This window comes from Pongo pygmaeus, chromosome 1 (assembly GCF_028885625.2).
Source record: "Pongo pygmaeus isolate AG05252 chromosome 1, NHGRI_mPonPyg2-v2.0_pri, whole genome shotgun sequence".
NCBI lineage: Eukaryota > Metazoa > Chordata > Mammalia > Primates > Hominidae > Pongo > Pongo pygmaeus.
In genome coordinates, this window is record NC_072373.2 from 99782110 (window position 1) to 99805760 (window position 23651).

At 40.6% G+C, this 23651-nt stretch overlaps 1 protein-coding gene across 1 annotated transcript in view; it reads left to right on the forward strand.

Moving 5' to 3' along the window:
• GOLPH3L (golgi phosphoprotein 3 like) overlaps positions 1–22709 on the forward strand; it is a 51042-nt gene extending 28333 nt beyond the window's left edge. Inside the window, exons 3-5 of the mRNA XM_054474533.2 lie at positions 5249–5380; positions 7080–7194; positions 20183–22709. Of these exons, the coding sequence (XP_054330508.1) occupies positions 5249–5380; positions 7080–7194; positions 20183–20610 (675 nt within the window). The 3' untranslated portion in view covers positions 20611–22709. The remainder of the gene's footprint in view (positions 1–5248; positions 5381–7079; positions 7195–20182) is intronic.
• The last annotated feature ends 942 nt before the right edge of the window (positions 22710–23651 follow it).

Below are 23651 nucleotides of genomic sequence, written 5' to 3' on the forward strand. Positions count from 1 at the left end.
ACTGCTTCTCATTTATAGTTTTTTGACAATCTGATGTCACTGTCACTGAAACAGAAGTTACATGGTCAGGAGGAAATGAGACAACAAAAGAAAATTTTCTTCCAGTTGCTTTAATATTGGCTAAAATGTTTGCACACCTGTTAAGATTTATTACCAGAATAAATAATGCCTACATAATTATGTGTTCTGAAGGAAGTTATAGTTTAACTTTAATTAGGTAGCTAAACTATAAAAAAAAAAACAAGTGTTAACCTAAAAAAATAGCCTACCCCCTTCCTTAAAGAGGAGTCACAAATATGAGTTGGGGCCAAGCACAGTGGCTCACACCTGTAATTTTAGTACTTCAGGAGACTGAGATGGGCATATCACTTGAGCTCAGGAGTTCGAGACCAGCCTGGGCAACATAGCAAAACCCCATCTCCACTAAAAATACAAATATTAGCTGGGTGTGGTGGCACGCTCCTGTAGTCCCAACTACTTGGGAGGCTGAGGTGAGAGGATTGCTTGAACCAGGGAGGTGGAGGTTGCAGTGAGATGAGATCATGCCACTGCACCCCAGCCTGGGCGACAGAACGATACCCTGTCTCAAAACAAAAACAAAACCAGAAAAACAAATATGACTTGGAGTAGCCATGAGGCAGTCAGGGGAGGGAACTAATCCCAACCTTGAGTCAAAGATCAGACCCTAGGAAATTTGGAGATGTCTAAGGAATATTTTATGGCTCAAGCTGAGCTTTTGCCAGGTTAACATTTACTTTTAAGCATAAATTTATGCTTTCAAAAATATTTTTGAGGCATAAGGGATATTCTCTCCTTAAGGAGTTTGTAGTCTGGTCAGGAGAAATAGTTGATTGCAATATGATATAGTAGAAGTTATGAGAGAAGTATGTATGGGCACACCCAGGTGCAGAACCTAATACAGAGGGTGGAGTGGAGAAGTAAAAAATGTTAGAGAAGGTTATGTGGAAATGTGACCTCTGTACTTAATGCTTAACTACAAGGAGGAGTTGTGGAAGGAAGAATATTGGTTCTTCTCAACAGAGCAGTGTGTGCAAAGGCCAATAGGGGAAAGAGGCCAAAGAAAAGACTAGTGGGCCGGGCACGGTGGCTCACGCCTGTAATCCCAGCACTTTGGGAGGCCGAGGCAGGTGGGTCACGAGGTCAGGAGATCGAGACCATCCTGGCTAATACGGTGAAACCCCATCTCTACCAAAAATATAAAAAAATTTAGCTGGGCGTGGTGGCGGGCGCCTGTAGTCCAAGCTACTCGGAGGCTGAGGCAGGAGAATGGCGTGAACCCAGGAGGCGGAGCTTACAGTCAGCCGAGATTGCGCCACTGCACTCCAGCCTGGGTGACAGAGAGAGACTCCATCTCAAAAAAAAAAAAAGAAAAGAAAAAAAAACTAGTGAATAGCCACTTTTGTTTTGTTTTGTTTTTAGAGACAAGGTCTCGCTATGTTCCCAAAGGCTGGCCAACTCTTGGCCTCAAGCAATCCTCCTGCATTAGCCATTTGGATTCCATCCTGAAGGCTGAGAGGAATGTTTGAAAGATTTTTAAGCATGAGGGGAGGGAGTTATATCATTACACTTGATGTTAAAGATTACCCTGGCTATAGCAGGACAAATAGAATTAGAGGTCCTCTAGCCCTGGCAGTATGGTGGTCAGATATTAAGTCTTGAATAAGCTTAATTTTTAATGTACTGAGTCTTGGAAAGTAGAAATAATCTTCAAGGGGCCCCCAAACACCAAAATTAAAATCCAAGAGGTGAGCAATAAAGATAACATGAAGATCAAATTACCCTGGGGCAAATTACCAAATCAATCTTGAGATTCAAGAGTTGGTTGGTCAGGAATAAACTTAATAGTTGAGGTAAAGTGGGGAAACTAGGCTTAAATGTGCTCCCAGTTGTGTGGCACTCCCACGATCCCTCTGTACTTGGCTCTCAGCAGAAACAGATCTTTCCCTCTGAAGGAAGATGTCCTCAATTTAGGCCTCCAGAATCTCATGAATTCACAAAACGTTAAACGTGAACCTCTTAATCAAAGATCATCAAACATACAAACAAGGAAGAAGTGACAAAGTCCTCAGATATTGTCAGATATCAAGGACCTCATATATTGTCCCATACTAAAATAATCAGACTAAAAATATGACATTTTTAAAGAAATAAAATAATCACAAAATAAACAGCAAAAAATCACAAATCACCAAACAAATGTGAAAAATAACTAAATAAAACTTTTACTAATGAAAAATTGTTGAAATCAAAATCTCAGGGTTAGTTTGAATTAGTAAATAGGAAGCCAGATATTTTTTAAAAACTCTCCAGAGGCCAGGCGTGGTGGCTCATGCTTGTAATTCCAGCACTTTGGGAGGCCAAGGCAGGCAGATCACCTGAGGTCAGGAGTTCAAGACCAGCCTGGCCAACATGATATAACCCCTTCTCCACAAAAACACAAAAATTAGCTGGGCGTGGTGAGGTGCACCTGTAATCCCAGCTACTTGGGAGGCTGAGGCAGGAGAATTGCTTGAACCTGGGAGGCGGAGGTTGCAGTGAGCTGAGATTGTGCCATTGCACTCCAGCCTGGGTGACAGGTGAGACTCCATCTCAGAAACAAACAAACAAAAGCTCTCCAGAAAGCAATATAGAGAACAAGCAAATGGAAAATATAAAAGGTTAAAAGACAGGGGGTTAAAATAAGAAAGACTGAAGTCCTAGAAAGACAGAAAAAAGAAAATAAAGGAGAGCCAAAGTGCTTAGAGACCAAAGAGCTAAGAATTTTTGAAGCTAAGAAATGAAACCACAGTTATGGGAAGCACAACATATACCAAACAGAATAAATAAATTCATGCACAGTCATGTTATAGTAAAACTGCAAAACACCAAAAGAGAAGATCTTAAAGGACCAAAGAAAAGATACACCACCTACAAAAAAACCACAATCAATAAGAAAGATAGATTTCTCATTGCTATATTAGAAGCTGGAAGAGGAGGGCATACTATCTTCATAAGTATATGAAGAGGCAATGATCAACCTGGAATTTTATGTCCAGAGAAACTATCTTTCAAGGATGATGGTGAAATACAAAGACGTTTCAGATAAGCAAAATAGAAACTGCCTCCAACAGACTTTCACTTAAGGAAATTCTACTTTAGGAAGAAGGAAAATGGTGCCAGAAAGGAAGTCTGAGATACAGGAAGGAACGGTGAGCAAAGAAATTCATAAGCACCTGTGTAAATCTAAACAAGTGCTACCTGTATAAAATGATGATGATGATGATATCTAATTTATGAGGCTAAAAAAAGAAAATACTGGATAACTAAAAGAGTGGTTAAAATATTAATATTTAAAATTTAGGTTTTATGTTAATTTTAAATTAATGTATCATGCATGTTAAAATTTCAAGGATAACTCCTAAAAGAAAAGTACATAACTTCCAAGCCAATAAAGAGGAAAATTGAATTTAAAAATTTTTTTAAATAAAAAGTTATTTTAGCTAGGTGCAGTGGCTCATGCCTGTAGTCTGAGCTACTCAGGAGGCTGAGGCAGGACAATTGTTTGAGCCTCAGCCTCCCGAGAATTGTTGAGTTCAAGTCTACAGTGAGCTATGATGGCCCCACTGCATTTCAGCCTGGATAACGGAGCAAGACCCCACCTGTCTCTTAAAAAAAAAAAAAGTAACCCCAAAATACGCACAACTATGATCTATCAGTAAAACAACACCAAAAAAACAACCACTTAAAAATTTCTGTATTTAGTTTTGTGACCTCTGTTATGCTGTATAACCTCTGTAAGCCTTAGTTTTCTCATCTTTAATGTGTGGGTACTAGTAGTACTTCCTTTATAGGGTTGTTGTGAAGATATAATCAGATAGTGCATGTAAAAAGCTTAGCACAAATCTAGTACATGATAAGTATTAGCACATATCTAGTATATAATAAGTATTCAATAGACATTAGTAATTAGACGTCACTGCTGTTTGACAATACCAGTGGCTCTCTTATATGTATATTCCCTATACAAAGGGAAGGGGAGCTAACATTTTAAGTGCCTGCTATATGCTAGGCACTATACTAAATACTTTCTTATATATTGTATCTCATGTAACCCTCACAACAATCTTGTGAAAATATATTTTAGTGTCTGCATTTTATAGATGAGGACAATGTACTTCAGAAAGTTTAAGTAACATAACCAAGGCACTTAATGACAGTAGGTTTCTACTGTACCTCCCATCAAAAGAACTTCAAATTGGCCGGGCACGGTGGCTCACTCCTGTATTCCCAGCACTTTGGGAGACTGAGGTTGGTGGATGACGAGGTCAGGAGTTTGAGACCAGCCTGACCAACATAGTGAAATCCTGTCTATACTAAAAATACAAAAATTAGCTGGGTGTGGCAGTGCACACCTGTAATCCCAGCTACTCAGGAGGCTGAGGCAGGAGAATCGCTTGAACTTGGGAGGCAGAGGTTGCAGTGAGCCGAGATCACATCACTGCACTCCAGCCTGGGCGACAGAGCAAGCCTCCATCTCAAAAAAAAGAAAAAATAACTTCAAATTAATACATATCTAGGAGGATTAAAAGCTCAAATGCTTTTTACTTTTTTCTGACTTATTTTACCCCACTCTGAAATTTAGTGTCATGGAAACAGATTTCAAAAAAGCCAAAATTCTCAAAAATTAAAATTGTGCATGTCAAGCCAGGCGCAGTCACTAATGTCTGTAATCCCAACACTTTGGGAGGCCAAGGTGGGAGGATAGCTTGAGGCCAGGAGTTGGAGACCAGCGTGGGCAACATAGCAAGACCTTGTCTCTACAAAAAAAATTTTTTTAAAAACAGCCAGGCATGGTGGCACATAAATGTAGTCCCAGCTACTCAGGAGGCTGAGGTGTAAGGATTGCTTGAGCCCAGGAAGTCAAGGATGCAGTGAGCCATGATCATGCCACCGCATTTCAGCCTAGGGGAAAGAGCGAGACCCTGTCTCAAAAAAAAAAAATTGCACATCATTTATTGACTGACAGCAAACCATGGGAATTCACTAAAGATCTTGAAGTCAGACAGAAAATCATATTTGGGGGTGTTTAAGAGGATTAAAGAAACATCCTCTTACTCTATACTTTACTTTGAGTTCGTGTAGTATGATGTGAAACGAATCACAACAAAGTGGCCTGTTCTTAGGGTGCCTGCTGGAAGTCAGTATTCCTCTCAAAACATTCTTTCTCTTCTCTTTTCTCCTTTCCTAGGGGTACACATCTTTCTGGAATGACTGCATATCATCAGGCCTGCGAGGGGGCATCCTGATAGAGCTGGCCATGCGGGGTCGAATCTGTCTGGAACCCCTGACCATGCGTAAGAAGCGACTACTAGACAGAAAGGTACTGAATCCTCTGTGAACGTCCATGGCTTATGGAAAGGCAAATACCAACAGTACATTTGGGAAGAATAGAAAGATTTGAGTAGTAAGATAAAATAAATATCACTGACTCAGCAGTTCCATTGTCTAAACAGGTTAATTACCCTATAGCAAGAGGGAGAAATCAAAGTATCCATAGTCCAAAGAGTTATAGGAAGCTCCTGGTTTTGTCTTCCTTTTTTATGCAGAAAAATCATACTTAGGATGCTGTTGATTAAACTCCTCCTATATCTATAGCTATAACATTATGAAATAGCCGGGCACAGTGGCTCACGCTTGTAATCCCAGCACTTTGGGAGGCCGAGGCGGGCGGATCACGAGGTCAGGAGATTGAGACCATCCTGGCTAACACGGTGAAATCCCATCTCTACGAAAAATATTAAAAAAAAAAATTAGCGGGGCGTTGTGGCGGGCGCCTGTAGTCACAGCTGCTTGGGTGGCTGAAGCAGGAGAATGGCGTGAACCCGGAAGGTGGAGCTTGCAGTGAGCCGAGATTGCGCCACTGCACTCCAGCCTGGGGGACAGTGCAAGACTCCGTCTCAAAAAAAACAAATTATGAAGTAGAGTATAATGTAGGGGGAGGGACTCATATGGATCAGGTCAGTCATTGATTAACCCTGGTTATTCTCCAATAACTATTCTGTTTCCTTCCATTTACTGCAAGTCCTTTTCAACCATACTCCTGTATCCATTTTCTTACTGAATTTTTCCACTCACAACTTCTTTATCATCCTAAGCACTCTACTTAAACTACATTCTTAGGTATCACCAGCTTCTTTCAGTCTTTGATTTATTTTTCTCTTTTAACCTATACGTGGCATTTGACACTTTTTATCACTTTGAAACTTTCTTCATTCTTGGCCTTTGTTATTATCTTATTCTCTTGCTTCTCTGACTATACACTGTTTCCTTACTTCTCCATTCCTTAGCATCCAAGTCTCAGTTTGTTTCACTTGAGTGATTTTCTATCCTTTCAGAGATATCATTTACCTTTATAGCTTCATCTGTCACCTTCATGAGATTAATTTTCAAATTTCTAGGCAGGTCTTGTTTTTCCACCTCCAGAAACATATTTAACTATTGGCTAGAAATTTCAACTTGGCTATCCCATATCATTTAAAACCAAACTTAACAAAAAAGAAAGAAAACCAAATTATCAACCTTTCCCCAAAACTGACTTCCTTTTCTGACTTTCCTGCCTCTGTTTATTTATTTATTTATTTAAATTTTTATTTTTTTAATAGAGAAAAGATTTTGCCACGTTGCCCAGGCTGGTCTCAAACTCCTGAGCTCAGGTTATCTACCCGCCTCAGCCTCCCAAAGTGCTAAGATTACAGGCATGAGCCACTGAGCCCAGCTGTTTCCTACCTTTATTAATGGTTTCAAAAGTTGGTTTCCAGACTCAAAATGAGTTGTTATTAAAACTTTTCTCCATTATCATTCATATCCAGTTTGTCACTAAGGGCCGACTTCAAATGTTATTTTTGTCTTCACACTATCACTCCATACTATATTTTAAACTTCTTGAGGACAGGGACAGTATATTATGCTTCCTTACATTCTTGCAATTTTTAACCAGTAACATATACATGATATATTGAAAGATTTTAACTTGAATGAAGTGAAGGAATCAGGGTTCCTTCTTTCTCCTTTTCTCAAAGGTACTGCTAAAGTCAGACAGCCCAACAGGTGATGTTTTACTGGATGAAACTCTGAAACACATCAAAGCAACTGAACCCACAGAAACTGTCCAAACATGGATAGAGCTACTCACTGGTAAGATGACTTAAGATAATTTATGAATTTCACACTTCGTTATCTTTATCCTACCCTGAAATTTAGTAAAAGATGTACCAAAATTCATCATGCTGGATGAGATAGATGTGGTTCACTATTTAATTTTAATGAGGGACAGAAAAAGCATGGTTAATTGATACCTAAAGTTTTCCAAAGCTTCACCTTATCTTCTGCCACCCCACCCTGAAAGCTCTTAAACAGTATTCTTCACAAGAAACTTTTAAAACATCTTTATTGAGAGGACAATGAGAATATTGGCGTCGATGCAATCTATTATTCTAATTAGAATTTCCCAGTTTTAATTCGTCAGATAATTTTATTGCATGGCCATACCACATTTGTTTATCCAGTCATCAGTTGATGAATATTTGAGTTATTTCCACATTTTGGGTATTGTGAATAATGTTGCTGTGAACACGCATGGACAAGTTTTTGTTTGAACATGTTTTCATTTCTTGTGGGTATGTAGCTAGGAGTAGATAACTGGGTCATATGGTAAATCAATGAGTAACATTCTTATTGTGGTAAAATATACATAACATTTATTATTATTATTGTTTTTTCGAGATGGAGTCTTGCTCTGTCGTCCAGGCTGGAGTACAGTGACACAATCTCAGCTCACTGCAACCTCTGCCTCCCGGGTTCAAGCGATTCTCCTGCCTCAGCCTCCCAAGTAGCTGGGATTACAGGCACGTGCCACCACGCCTGGCTAATTTTTGTATTCTTAGTAGAGACGGGGTTTCACCATGTTGGCCAGGCTGGTCTCGAACTCTTGACTTCGTGATCTGCCTGCCTTGGCCTCCCAAAGTGCTGGGATTACAGGCGTGAGCCACCGCGCCCAGCCAACATTTATTATTATTTTAGCCATTCTTAAATGTACAATTCTGTGAAATTAAATATATTTGCAATATTTTGTAACCGTCACCTCTATACTATACCCAAAGCTTCCTCATCATTACCCATTAAAACTCTGTACCTATTAAATGATAACTTCCTCTTTCTCTCTCCCCCCAGTCCCTGGCAACCTCTATTCTACTTTCTTTTTCTATGAATTTGCTTACTCTAGGTACCTCATGTAAGTAGAATCATACAATGTCTGTCATTACTTTGCCTAGCTTATTCACTAAGCATAATGTTTTCAATGTCCATTCACGTCACAGCATGTATCAAAGTTTCATTCCTTTTTATGGCTGAGTGATATTCCGTTGTATGTATATAACACTTTTGTTTAACCATTCATCTGTTGATGGACACTTGCCTTGTTTCCACCTTTTAGCTATTGTGAATAATGCTGCTGTGAACATTGATACACAAATATCTGTTCAAGTTCCTGCTTTTAATTCTTTTGGATATATACATAGGAATAGAATTGCTGGGTCATATGGCAGTTTTATGTTTAACCTTTTGAGAAATCACCAAACATTTCCACAGAGACTGCACCATTTTATATTCCCACCAGTAGTGCACCAGGGTTCCAATTTGTCCACATGCTGATTACCACTTGTTCTTCTCTTTTCTTTTTTTAATTATAGGCATCCGAGTAGGCCTAAAATGTTATCTCATTGTGGTTTTGATTTTTATTTTCAAATGAAAATAGTTTTCATGTCATTCCTAATGACTAAAAATATTGAGCATATTTTTATGTGCTTACCATTTATATATCTTCTTTGGATAAACATAAAATACTTTTCCCATTTTTAAGTTTAATTGTTTTGTTGTTGTTGAGGTTTTTTTGTATTTATTTATGAGATGCAGTCTCTGTCACCCAGGATGGAGTGCAGTGGTGCAATCTCGGCTCACTGCAACCTCTATCTCCCGGGCTCAAGGATCCTCCCACCTCAGCCTCCCGAGTAACTGGGACTATGGGCGCGCACCATCACACTTGGCTAATTTTTTGTATTTTTGGTGGAGACAGGGTTTTGCTATGTTGCCCAGGCTGGTCTCTGAACTCCTGAGCTCAGACAGTCTACCCATCTTGGTCTCCCAAAGTGATGGGATTACAGGCGTAAGCCACCGTGCCTGGCCAGAAGTTCTTTATATATATTCTGGATATTAATCTTGCCGAGACCAGCTTGGTTATGGAGACCCTAACCCAGCGGCACTAGAGGAATTAAAGACACACACACACAGAAATATAGAGTGTGGAGTGGGAAATCAGGGGTCTCACAGCCTTCAGAGCTGAGAGCCTTGAACAGAGATTTACCCACATATTTATTGACAGCAAGCCAGTCATAAGGTTTACTAAAAGTATTCCTTATGGGAAATAAAGGGATGGGCCGAAATAAAGGGACGGGCTCTGGCTAGTTATCTGCAGCATGAACATGTCCTTAAGGCACAGATCTCTCATGCTATTGTTTGTGGTTTAAGAACACCTTAAGCGGTTTTCTGCCCCGGGTGGGCCAGGTGTTCCTTGCCCTCATTCCAGTAAACCCACAACCTTCAGCGTGGGCGTCAAGGCCATCACAAGCATGTCACAGTGCTGCAGAGATTTTGTTTATGGCCAGTTTTGGGGCCAGTTTATGGCCAGATTTTTGAGGTCTATTCCCAACATGTCTCCCTTCTTTGTTTTACAAAGCAATAAAAGCAAAGGCAGCTTTGTCAAGGTGAGCTACTTCTCACAGGAGTCAGGATCCGCATCTGCAGACTATACAGAGACAAACAATACGATTAGTAACACAGTCATCATTGAAATCAAAGGGCTTCCAAGTGTTTTTATCCATTTTAATGGGTTACTAGCTGTTAATCTATCTGCAGCTCCTTCAAGCACTCCAGTTCCTGGCATTAAGGTCAGGTGTGCCTGGGATGCTTTAAATATTTGTTCTTTTAATTTTGCAATATCCAAAGACAAGTTTGTAGAGTGTCCTTCTAGATGCTTTTTTATTCTTTCCCAAATTTGGATCTTATTAAGAGCCATTAATAGTTTCCACAAATCCTTATGTTTAGCTCCTACAGCGGGCCATATCATTTGAGGTTGAGGTGCCACTCTACCGCCATGTTTCCAGATAATAGGAATTCTTGCCATACTTCTTACCATTTCTACCATCTGACCATTTTGTTTAGACCAGCTGAACATAGTGTGGCCATGACACGCAAACTGAGAGGTGCAATTCAAGCTAAACATCCCCTTAGGGGACCAATCAATAATGATTCCGTAGGAATCATTGCGCAGCACCTCTTCCTGTTCTGCAATGCAATCTTCCTAAACAAGTACGTTCATTTTCTGTGGCCAGGTTCAATTTTGTTTACAAATAGGTTTTTGAGGGCGGTATGCCTCAATTATAGGAGCAGATTTATTATGGTAAATACTGAGATCAGAAAGCATGTGTAACTGTGTCATAGAGCGATTACATCCAGGCATTATTGCCAGCCAAGATTGATAAATATGCCCAATGAGTATAATTGTTCTCTGTGTCAGCCCTTGTTGAAGGAATACTCACAGCAATGGTGATCACCAGTATCATAGCTACCATTAAATTACTCATTGTGACTGGTTGTCCCGATTTCCTCAGGTTTTTTTCCTCCATCTGTGACAGCTTCTTGATCTGCCCTCAGGTGAGTGGCTGTGTTCAACGGGTGTTGCTCGTGACATTTGGGGTCCTCCTCAGCATCAGTCTCAACATGGCTGCAACCGGGGGGTCCTCGGGATCCTCCCGGAATCTCTTCCTCGGCATCTGGCTCATGATAAGGTTTCAGGTGTCTTGATGGTATCCAAATCAGCTGTTGATCCGGTCCTGGAGAAACACAAGCATAACCTCTACCCCAAGTTATTATTTTACCTATTTCCCAACTTTTTGTTATCGGATCTCTCCACCAAACCAGTTGTTTTGCTTCTGTCTTTGCAGCTGGTTAGATGCTGTTCAGCTGCTGCTAACATCTGGTCTTTAGGCAGGCTCAAAAAATTTAAAGTTAACGATGCTAGATTCAGTTGTATATGGGGTGTCCCATAATCCCTGTTTCCCCCCATGTTTTGTTTTTCCAACTGCTGTTTCAGGGAGAGATTCATTCTTTCCACTGTGGCTTGTCCTTGAGAATTATGTGGGATACCAGTAATGTGTTTAATATTCCATATAGAGAAAAATGTAGCTAGAGCTTGGCTAGTATAGCCTGGGGCATTATCTGTTTTAATAGAAGCTGGAATGCTCATCACCACAAACACTGCAAAAGGTGACATTTAACACAGGCAGGAGAGTCTCCTGATTGGCATGTAGCCCAGACAAAGTGAGAAAAGGTGTCCACACATACGTGTACATAAGCTAGTCTCCCAAATGAGGGAACATGTGTGACATCCATTTGCCAAAGAGAATTAGGTTCCAGTCCTCAAGGATTAACTCCTCCTGTAAAAGATGAGGAATATACCATTTGACAAGTTGGGCATCGCTGGATAATAGCTTTAGCTTCTTTCCAGGTAATGCTGTATCTGCGTTTGAGACCAGAGGCATTAACATGAGTTAAATTGTGAAAGTATTTAGCATTAGATATTGCATTAGCAGCTAGGCAATCAGCCATTTGATTCCCTTTGGTTAAATGTCCGGGAAGATGTTTATGAGCCCTAATGTGAGTGATGTAAAAAGGGTGCATTCTACTCCTAACTGCTGTTTGCAACTGGGTAAATAAAGTCATCATTTGTTCATCTGTATGAAATCGTAACTGAGCATTTTCAATTAACTGTGTGGAATGAACCACGTATGAAGAATCAGAAATCACATGAATAGGCATATTAAAAGCAGTCAGTACCTCCGTTACAGCTACAAGCTCTGCTTTTTGAGGTGAAGTATAGGGCGTCTGGAAAACTTTACCTTTAGAGCCAGAATAAGAAGCTTTGCCATTACCAGACCCATCTGTAAAAACATTCTCAGCACCTTCAATTGGTTTAAATTTAGTTATTCTAGGGAGAATCCAGTTAATTTCAAAAATTGAAAGGAAAATGATTATCAAGAATACCCACAAAGTCAGCTAAGTGGGTTTGCCAAGTAAGATTATTTATAAAAGCTTGCTGTATTTGTGCCTTCGTGAGACGGACAATAATTTTTTCAGGATCATATCCATGTAATTTAACAATCCGAGTTCTCCCATTTCCTATCATAGTAGTGATTTGATCCAAATAAGGAGTTAGAGTCTGTGAATTAGTATGTGAAAGAAAAAGCCATTCTACCAAGTCCTGCTCTTGGACAATAACACCAGTAGGTGAATGCTGAGTTGGAAAAATTAGCAAATCTAGAGTCTTCTTTGGATCTATTCTATTTATTTTAGCTTTATGGACTTGCTTTTCGATTTGCTGCAGCTCTGCCTCAGCTTCTTTTGTTAATTGCCGAGGGCTAGTGAGACTAGGATCTCCTCTAAGGATAGAAAATAGATTGCTCATGGCATAGGTAGGGATGCCTAGAGCAGGTCGTATCCAATTAATGTCCCCTAGTAATTTTTGAAAGTCATTTAATGTTTTCAGTTGATCCCTGCGTATGGCTACTTCTTGTGGCACAATGGTAGTATCATTTACTGAGGTCCCCAAGTAGGAGTAAGGCGTAGTAGTCTGAATTTTGTCAGGAGCTGTAATTAAACCAGCACGAGAAATCGAAATTTGCAAGTGATCATAACATTGGAGTAATATTTCTCGAGTGGGGGCAGCACAAAGTATATCATCCATATAATGAATAATGTAACACTGTGAAAATTTTTTACGAGTAGGTTCAATTGTTTGCCCTACATAAGTCTGGCAAATTGTTGGACTGTTTAACATGCCTTGTGGCAACACTTTCCAGTGAAAACGCTTAGCAGGCTGCAGGTTGTTTACTGCAGGAATTGTAAATGCAAACCATTCACAGTCTTGCTCAGCTAAGGGGATAGTAAAGAAACAGTCTTTTAAATCTATGACTATTAAAGGCCAATATTTCAGAATTATAGTAGGAGAAAGCAGTCCTAGCTGTAATGCTCCCATAGGTTGTATAACTGAATTGATGGCTCTAAGATCTGTTAACATTCTCCATTTACCTGATTTTTTCTTAATTACGAAAACTGGAGAATTCCAAGAGGAAAATATTGGAGCTATGTGTCCGTTTTCTAATTGTTCATTAACGAAGTCCTTTAAAGCCTCTAGTTTCTCTTTACTTAGTGGCCATCGTTCTATCCAAATTGGCTTATCTGTTAACCATTTTAAAGGTATAGGTTCTGGAGGCTTAACAATGGCCACCATCAAAAATGATATCCTAAACCTTGGCGGGAACTTTGTCTTTCCGCTTGAAGCAGTTCCTTCAAACCTTGCAAATTTTTTCCTAGTCCCATACCAGGGACATGCCCCATTTCATGCATCATATGTTGATTTTGAGGGCTATATAATTGCTCTGGAATTAGAACTTGTGCTCCCCATTGTTGTAATAAATTTCTTCTCCATAAATTTATCGGTACATAAGTTATAACTGGTTGAATAGTCCCAGGTTGTCCATTGGGCCCTTCACAATGGAAAATGTGACTACTTTGATACACTTCAGGGGCCTTACCAACTCCAACTATGTTAAATTGAGCGGGTTGAATTGGCCACGCAGACGGCCAGTGCTGTAGAGAAATGATTAAAATGTCTGCTCCTATAGCTACCAAACCTTTAAATTTCTTTCCCTGAATAGTTATTTCACAGGTAGCACATTTATCAGTAATTTGATTCATCCAATAAGCAGCTTTGCCTTGTTTATTTGTGCTTCCAAATCCTCCTGTTCATTTAATTTCACTTTTCCCCATTTCCACATACGGTACAATCAGGAGCTGTGCTATACACTTTCCTGGCTCTGCTTTCCAGGGAACACAAGTAGATATAACAATTTGAATTTCCCCACTGTAATCTGAATCAAGGACTCCTGTATGTATTTGTACTCCTTTTAAACTTAAACTAGATCTTCCTAGAAGTAACCTTATCGTTCCCGCTGGCAAGGGTCCACAGACTCCTGTTGGGACCTTTTGCGGGGGTTCCCCAGGCAGAAGGCTCACAGCTTTTGTGCAGCATAAATCTACTGCGGCACTACCGGCTATGGCGGGGGACAGACATTGTACAGGGGTGAGGGAATGGCCTAAGCTGGAAATGCCCTGGTTTGGAACGGGCCCCAGATGGGCCCCTCATGGCATTTCCCAAATTTAAAAGGAAAAGGCTCAAATGTAGCTATAATATTTCCTTGTTGATCTGGAGGGTGTATCCTAACGGGGAATTGATTGCTGATTATTTCTTCTGCTTCTTCAAATTTGTTTGTTTTTCGTTTTTTTTTTTTTTTTTTTTTTTTTGCAACGGAATGTCTTGCTCTGTCTCCCAGGCTGGAGTGCAGTGGCACAATCTTGGCTCACTGCAACCTCTGCCTCCTAGGTTCAAGCACTTCTCCCTGCCTCAGCCTCCTGAGTAGCAGGGATTATAGGCTCCTACCACCACACTGGCTAATTTTTGTATTTTCAGTAGAGATAGGGTTTCCCTATATTGGCCAGGCTGGTCTTGAACTCCTGACCTCAAGTGACTCACCCACCTTGGCCTCCCAAAGTGCTGGGATTACAGGCATGAGCCACCACGCCTGGCCCCCCATTATATTTTTTTATTTCAGTTATTATAAGTTTTAGCTCCAGAATTTCCTTTTGGTCCCTTTCTCTATCTCTTTATTGATATTATCATTTTGTTTATACATTATTTTCCTGTCTTTATCCATTTTTTTAATATTTGAGCATCTTTAAGACAGTTGTGGCCGGGCACGGTGGCTCACACCTGTAATCCCAGCACTTTGGAAGGCCAAGGCAGTTGGATCACTGGAGGTCAGGAGTTCAACACCAGCCTGGCCAACATGGTGAAACCCCATCTGTACTGAAAATACAAAAGTTAGCTGGGCGTGGTGGCGGGCACCTGTAATCCCAGCTACTTGGGAGGCTGAGGCAGGAGAATCACCTGAACCTGGGAGGTGGAGGTTGCAGTGGGCCAAGATTGTGCCGCTGCACTCCAGCCTGGGTGACAAGAGTGAAACTCCATCTCAAAAACAAAACACAAAAAATAAAAGATAGTTGTAGTGGGTGTGGTGGCTCACACTTGTAATCCCAGTACTTTGGGACACTCAGGTGGGAAGATCACTTGAGTCCAGGAATTTGAGACTAGCCTGGTCAACAGTGAGACCTCATCTCTACAAAACATAAAATTAGCTGAACATGGTGGTACATGCCTATAGTCCCAGCTACTCAGGAGGCTGAGACGGGAGGATCGCTTGGGCTGGGGAGGTGGTGGCTGCAGTGAGCCAAGATCACACCACTCCACTCCAGCCTGGCAACAAAGCAAGACCCTGTCTCAAAAAAAAAAAAAGTTGCTTTCAAGTCTTTCTCCAGTAAATCTAACATAGGAGGCTGAGGCAGGAGAACCACTTGAACCCGGCAGGTGGAGGTTGCAGTGACCCGAGATCGCGCCTTTGCCCTCCAGCCAGGGCGACAGTGCGAGACTCCGTCTCAAAAAAAAAAAAAAAAAAAAAAAAAAGATTTATACCAAGTTTAATTCCAAGGAAACTTTACTTCTATATAACTCTATTCCCTCTCCTTTTTGTGTTAATATTGCTATATGTTTCTTTTCTTTTTTTTTTTTTTGGCTTTTGGGGTTTTTCGTTGTTGTTGTTGTTGTTGTTGTTGTTTTAGACAAAGTTTCACTATGTTACCCAGGCTGGTCTTAAACTGCTGGGCTCAAGCAATCTGCCCATCTTGGCATCCCAAAGTTCTGGGATTACAGGCATGGGACCACCATGCCAATATTGTTACACGTATTACATCTCTATGTGTTACAAATTCAACAATTCATTGTTGTAATTATTAAAGAAGAGAAGAAAGCACAAATATATACTTATAGAGTTTGTTATATTAACCTCCTTATTTACCATTTCTGGTTTTCTTCATTTCTTCCTGTGGATTCAAGTTACCATCTGTTGTCATTTTCCTTACTTCAACACAACTTTTTTCCCGCCCTCTTTCTTTGTGCTATTATTACATTTCTATATGTTATAACCTTGTGCAAAAGTTTAAAAAGTTAAAAATTATAACTCAACAATAACAATCATATAAATATTGTTTTGTGCAATTGCTTTATAAATCAGTTGAGATGAAGTAAAACATAATTACTTTTACTGTTTGTTCATATGGATTCAAATTACTGTCCAGTGTGTCCTGCTCTCAGCCTTAACAACTTCCCTTTAGTTTTAGTATTAATATTTCTTATAAGGCAGGTCTGCTAGCAGTGAACTCTTTCAGATCTAGGAATGTATTTATTTTTTCTCCTTTTTAGAAATTTTTCTTTGCCTTCATTTTTGTTTTGGTTTTTTGGGTTTTTTTTTTTTTTTTTTTTGAGACAGAGTCTCACTCTGTCACCCAGTCTGGAGTGCAGTGGCATGATCTCAGCTCACTGCAACCTCCACTTCCTGGGTTCAAGTGATTCTCCTGCCTCAGCCTCCTGAGCAGCTGGGACTACAGGTGCATGCCACCACACCTGCTTTGCTTTTATTTCTGAAAGATAGTTTGGCAGTTATAAGATTCTTGGCTAATAGTTTCTACCCTCACTTTGAATAAGTCTACTCATTCTTCTGGCCTGCATTTTTTCTAATGGGAAGTCAGTTATTAAGCTTACAAAGTTCCACTGTGATGTGATAAGTCATTTTTCTCTTCTGCTTTCATGATTTTCCACTTATTTTTGGTTTTCAACATTTTTACTACGATGTTGGATATGGGTCTCTTTGTGTTCATCCAACTTGGAGTTTGTTGAGCTTCTCCAGTGTGTGGTTGAGTGTTTTTCATCATGTTTGGCAAGATTTTAGCCATTACTTCCTTGAGTATTTTTTCTGCCTCTTTCTCTCCTTTCCTTCTGGTGCTTCCATTTTATGTATGTTTGTCAAGTTGATGATATTGTATATTTCTCTGAGTCTGTTCATTTTTCTTCATTCTCTGTTCTCCTTGTTCTTCATATTACATAATTTCTTTGATCTCTAAGTTTGCTAATTCTTTATTTTGCCAGCTCAGATCTCTTGTTGGGTCCCTTGAGTGAATTTTTCATTTTGTTTGTTGTACTTTTTTTTTTTTTTTTTTTTGAGTTTCGCTCTGTCGCCTAGGCTGGAGTGTAATGGTGTGATCTTAGCTCATTGCAACCTCTGCCTCTTGGGTTCAAGTGATTCTCCTGCCTCAGCCTCCTGAGTAGCTGGAATTACAGGCGCACACCACCATACCCAGCTAATTTTGTATTTTTAGAGGCAGGGTTTCACCATATTGGCCAGGCTGGTCTCAAACTCCTGGCTTCAAGTAATCCACCCGCCTCAGCCTCCCAAAGTGCTGGGATTACAGACATGAGCCACCATGCCCAGTCTGTTTGTCGTACTTTTAAACTCTAGGATTTCTAAATGGTTTTTTTGTTTTTGTTTTTTTGAGATGGAGTCTTGCTTTGTTGCCCAGGCTGGAGTGCAGTGGCGCTATTTCGGCTCATTGCAGCCTCCACCTCCCAGGTTCAAGCGATTCTCTGCCTCAGCCTCCTGAGCAGCTGGGATTACAGGTGCCCACCATACCCGGCTAATTTTTGTATTTTTAGTAGAGATGGGGTTTCGCCATGTTGGCCAGGCTTGTCTTGAACTCCTGGCCTCAAGTGATCCACCCACCTCAGCCTCCCAAAGTGCTGGGATTACAGGCGTGAGCCACTGCACCCGGCCTAAATGGTTCTTTTTTATAATTTCTGTCTTTATTGATATTCTCTATATGATAAGTCATGGTTTCCCTTAGGTCTTTGAACATATTTATAAAAGCTGCTTTATAGTCTTTGTAAAGTCCAACATTTTAGCGTTCTCAAAGGCAGTTTCCATTGCCTGCTTTTTTTCTTCTGAATGGGTCAATGGGTCACAATTTATTCTTTGTATACTTCATACGTTTTTGTCAAAAACTGGACATTTTAGATAATTGTGCAACTCTGGATACTATACTGCAGCTGTCCCCAACCTTTCTGGCACCAGGACAGGTTCCATGGAAGACAATTTTTCCACTGGGGTGGGGGACGGGGGGATGGTTTCGGTATGATTCAAGTGTATGCATTTATTAGAGTCTCACAAGGAACATGCAACCTAGATTCCTCCCATGTGCAGTTCACAATAGGGTTCACACTCCTGTGGGAACCTAATGCCACTGCTGATCTGATGGGAGGCGGAGCTCAACTTTACTCACCCATGGCTCACCTCCTGCTGTGCAGCCAGGTCCCTAACAGGCTACAGACCAGTACCAGTCCATGGTCCAGGGGTTGGGGACACCTGCTATACTGGTTTCTCCTTCCCACTAGAGGTTGATTGTGTTGTTTGCTTGGTCATTTGTTTCCTTAGTGACTTGCCTGCAGTAGCTCTCTGAAGTCTGTTTCTCTTGTAGTGTGCAGCCTCTGATGTCACTGCTCATATTTTCTTGTTTTTATCTTTTAGCCTAACTCCCTGTGTGTTGCCAGTGGGTCAGTAGAAGCCACTTATTAGTCAAAGGTTGTGCTTAAGACCTTTTAGCCAATTAAATTTTTTTATCCTTTACTGTTGGATATGTGTGTATGATTTTGACATAGCCATCACAAATCAGGGAGTTTACATTTTGCCCCACATTCAGTGAGGAACTAGCAGCTTGGAAGTTCCCTCTCTGATTTCTTCTCGGAGAGAGTACATCCTTGGACATACACCAGGGGTGCATGTGATTTTTTTAATTTTATTTTTATTTTTTATTTTTCATTTCTTGAGATGAAATCTCGCTCTGTCACTCAGGCTGGAGTGCAGTGGCACAATCTCAGCTGACTGAAACCTCCGCCTCCTGGGTTCAAGCAATTTTCCTGCCTAAGCCTCCAAGTAGCTGGGACTACAGGTGTGTACCACCACACCTGGCTATTATAATTATTTTTAAGCTTAGCTTCCTAGGAGTTGCCTCTGAGTTAGAGTAGCTTATTGTTCAGCCAGTGTTGGTTCAGTGGTTGTGCTTTAGCCCTTGGTGCCAGTGAAGCATCCACCCTTTTTTGATAGATCTATGTGTGGTCTGGGGAATACTCTCAACTCAAGCCCCACGTCCTGCTCTGATTGCTCCTGAGTGGGTGCAGCCTGGTGCAAGCACAGTCTTCCCAACCCCCAGTGTTGGTCATGATTCCAGAAGGGCTTTTCTTGGCTTTCTGTTTCTCTGGTTCTGCCTGTTAAACTTCTGGAGGCTTTGCCATTTGGGTTTGTCATACCAGTGCCATAGAGCTAGCAGCACCTTGTAATTGCTCTCCACCAAGATCTCTATGGTTTTCAACACCCTTAGGCATAGAATTCTCCACACTGTGTTCCAAATAAAGTCAGTCCTCTCAGGCAGAGCTTTGGAGCTCTTCATTCTTCAGGCCATCCTTCCCTCCTGGGCAGAACTTCTGCACAAGGGCCCACTTCTACAGTGATACCCACCTGCTGTATGAGTAAGTGCTGGGGGAAAGAGGTGTTAGCCCCTGGTCTTCTTGACTTGCCTTTTCTGTTGCAGAATCTCTAATCTATGAACAAGCTGGAATGGGAGCAATTGAAGTCTAAATATTGTCAGCCTACCAGGCCTGGGATAGAGCTTCTGCTCTACAAATAGGGTAGGGAACCTCAGTCCTCTCAGCTTCACCAGCAAATAGAACTTCTGCAATACAGAGTAGAAATCATCTGGGAGAGACTGGTGTCCTAAAGAGAATTTGAAAAATACATAAATAATTACAGTGTCACAGAGAGGTCACATAAGAACAGAAATAAAGTCCATAAGCTCTAGCAATATGGAAGTCCTTGGTGACATTTTTTGAAGCTGGTTTAATGTGAAATATGGTTGGAGTCAAAGCCAGATTATAAAGGACTAAGGATTAAATGAATTGAGGAATGAAGATTATGCTTTTAAACATTTTAGCCATTCAAGGTTCCAAACAACTGCATATTTCATTTTGTTTTTCTCTTTCTGTTCACTATATCCTATTTCTTTTTTCTCATAGGCGAGACCTGGAACCCCTTCAAATTACAGTACCAGCTGAGAAATGTACGAGAGCGCATCGCAAAGAACCTAGTAGAGAAGGGTATTCTAACCACTGAGAAGCAGAATTTCCTGCTATTTGACATGACTACTCATCCAGTGACCAATACAACAGAGAAACAGCGACTAGTGAAAAAACTTCAAGATAGTGTACTAGAGCGGTGGGTAAATGACCCTCAGCGTATGGACAAGCGAACACTAGCACTCCTGGTGCTAGCCCACTCCTCTGATGTGCTAGAGAATGTCTTCTCCTCTCTGACAGATGACAAGTATGATGTGGCAATGAATCGAGCCAAGGACTTAGTAGAACTGGACCCTGAAGTGGAAGGGACAAAGCCTAGTGCCACAGAAATGATCTGGGCTGTGCTGGCAGCCTTCAATAAATCTTAAAGCCAGCAGGTGGATTTTTCCTTTTCCCCTGATGGCTGGTGACTGTCAGAGACCCCATCACTGAGTTTTGTGTGATGAGATGTTTTCATCATTTTTGTTTCCTTTTCTTGAATCAGACTTGTGATTTGGGGAGAGCAACTTCAGGGCTTCTCCATAGACCTTGACCATTATAAGCAGACTTTATTTCTCCCTACACTTCCACTCCATAGGTGAATAGACTGGGTGAACCCACACACACCCAATGAACATTTTCTCCCACTTCATGGTTTAGTTTCACTCAGTGTGCTTTTGGATAAGTAGAAATATCTAAATGGGATTTTGAGTTCTCCAGCTATAGAATGTGAATGAGATAAAAAGCGAACTATTCTATTTTTCTGAGTTTGTTTTCTATCTTAAATACATGTTTTCACAGCCTTTGTCTCTCAGACTCTGCTAAATAATGTAGCTTATTGAAATAACTGTCGCTGACTAAGGAGCAATGAGAAACAAAACTAATTTTTGGAGCAGATGGTCTCTGGAATTGCATATCCTGCTAGTGATTTTCTCATCTTTCCTTTTCTAACCTAATAAGAATGTCCCAGATTCAATTACCTGGATCTCAAAGTCCTAGAGCCAGAAATACATTCTCTCATCCCTCTTAGCATTCTCTTGCTCCCTCATTCACTAGGGCAAAAGTCTAAATGAAGAAAAGTCTCTCTCAACACCTCGTTCATGCAATCAGCATTAGAATTTGTAAGGAAGGAAGGGAGGTGGCATGAAAATTTCCATTCTTGGGGTATATGACTGTCCTGTTTCCCCCAGGCCACTTTTTTTTCTTTTTTTCTTTTGAGACAGGGTCTTGCTCTTGCCCAGGCAGGAGTACAGTGGTGCAATCACAGCTGACTGCAGCCTTGACCTCCAGGGCTCAAGGATCCTCCTGCCTCAGTCTCCCAACTAAGTGGGACTACAGGCATGTGCCGCCATACTCAGCTTTTTTTTTTTTTTTTTTTTTTTTAAAAAGAGAGACAGAGTCTCGCTTTGTTGCCCAGGCTGGTCTTGAATTCCTGGGCTCAAGCAATTCTTCCACCTCAGCCTCCCAAAGTGCTGAGATTACTGGCGTGAGCCACTGCACCCACCCCTCCAGACTACTTTAAATGTCTCTGCTCTGACTGAATTGAAGGAATTGTAAGTTTCAGTTGCTGAATATATCAGTATATCTGAACTCCAGATCTTTTTATTTCCTATTTTTGGCTTCCTACATAAATTAATAAAGTCTGTCTATATTTAAGGGTTCTGGGAGTAGTTTTGTCTATATTTAATCCATAGATGTGCTCCTAGTCATCAGTCTTATTTCAGTAAAACCATCTTTCTGGCCAAATCTCTAACATGTTTTTTACTTCAGTAGTGAGGGCAATGAGAAGCTTTATTAAGAAAGATCCTATTTAAAGGGCTAATTTGGTATTGAAAGCATGCTGATATAAAGTCCAGTATTTGAGGATATAAAGAGGACGTGCACTGAACTGTGCTGATGTTAAGCATTTATTATACTTTAATGGGATAGTGCTTCTTGACCATTATAGAACAACAAACTGTCAAAGGGCTAATACAGATGACCCAGACTTGACATTAAATCCTCTTGATTAGAAATAATTAAATGAATTATTTATTCATTTCTCTCCTCTACCAAATCTACTTAGCCCCACAAAAATTCCCCAGCTCAGTTAACATTTTTTTGTTTTTCACTTTAGTATCTCTTAGGCAAATAGAGATATAAATTGTAATAGGAAACAAACTCTAAATGTGAAGCTGAATACAGCTTCAGTCTGGCTCTCTAATAGGACAAAAGCCAGTCCATGTGTTGTCTCTACCTGATTTAGCTTTTTCTTTTCTTTGAACAATTCAGCATGAATTGAAACCAGGTTTTCCTGTGGAAAGTTATAGCTTGATTGGGGGGTAGAAGTTGAACTGAGTTCTTTCTTGCAACTCTTAGTGTTTATTTTTATATCTCAATAAGATGAGGATCTCTTCAGTTTGAATCTGCATAATGTTCACTGCCAAACTCCTTCTCATTTAATGCTTATGGCCTTCACATTTCTGTATAATAAAGATCAATTATCAGCTCTCTGGTCTCTCTGTGCACAATTTTACAACTTAAATTGTTTTAATTGGAAATAAGGACTTTCCATACACGGCTAGTAATGCCTCCCCCTTTACACTAGCATACCAGCCTGTTTTATCCTATGTAGAAAATGAGGGATACAAAAACAATTGTAACATGCATAGGCTGAGGGGCAGGACACATCAAAGCTGACCACGTGAACACTAGCTAATACTATAAAGCCTAAATAGTGTCTCCATCTCAATCAAAATAAATTAAGAAATTATACCATTATTACCATGAAGAGAATACTAATATCTACTTGCAATGACACCTGAATTTAGGAGCTGAAAGTCAAGTTCCAAATGTAGGTGACATGCCTGACTATAACAGAGTTAACATGTAAAAATGTAAGTGTGCTTATAATTGGCTTATTGTTCTCCCTTTCTTTATCTATAGCACAAGGGACAATAATACATTTGTTTACTAGGATTGTTTATACTTTTCTAATATTTTTATTTAAGACAAAGTACTGTTTACATAAGTCATGCTTTATACAATGTTTCTCAAAGTATATTGCAAAGACCATTGCACCAAAATGTGTGTGTGAGATAGGAGGGTACCTTGCTAAAATGCAGATCCTAGTAAATCAGTCTCTGGAGTTAGGAGGAAGCTGCATTTTAAAGAAATTCTCAGCCAGGCACGGTGGCTCATGCCTGTAATCCCAGCACTTTGGGAGGCTGAGGCGGGCGGATCATCTGAGGTCAGGAGTTCAAGACCAGCCTGGCCAACACGGTGAAACCCCATCTCTACTAAAAATACAAAATTAGCTGGGCATGGTGGTGCACTCCTGTAATCCCAGCTACTCGGGAGGCTGAGGCAGGAGAATTGCTTGAATCTGGGAGGCGGAGGTTGCAGTGAGCCGAGATCGTGCCTCTACACTCCAGCCTGGGTGATAGAGTGA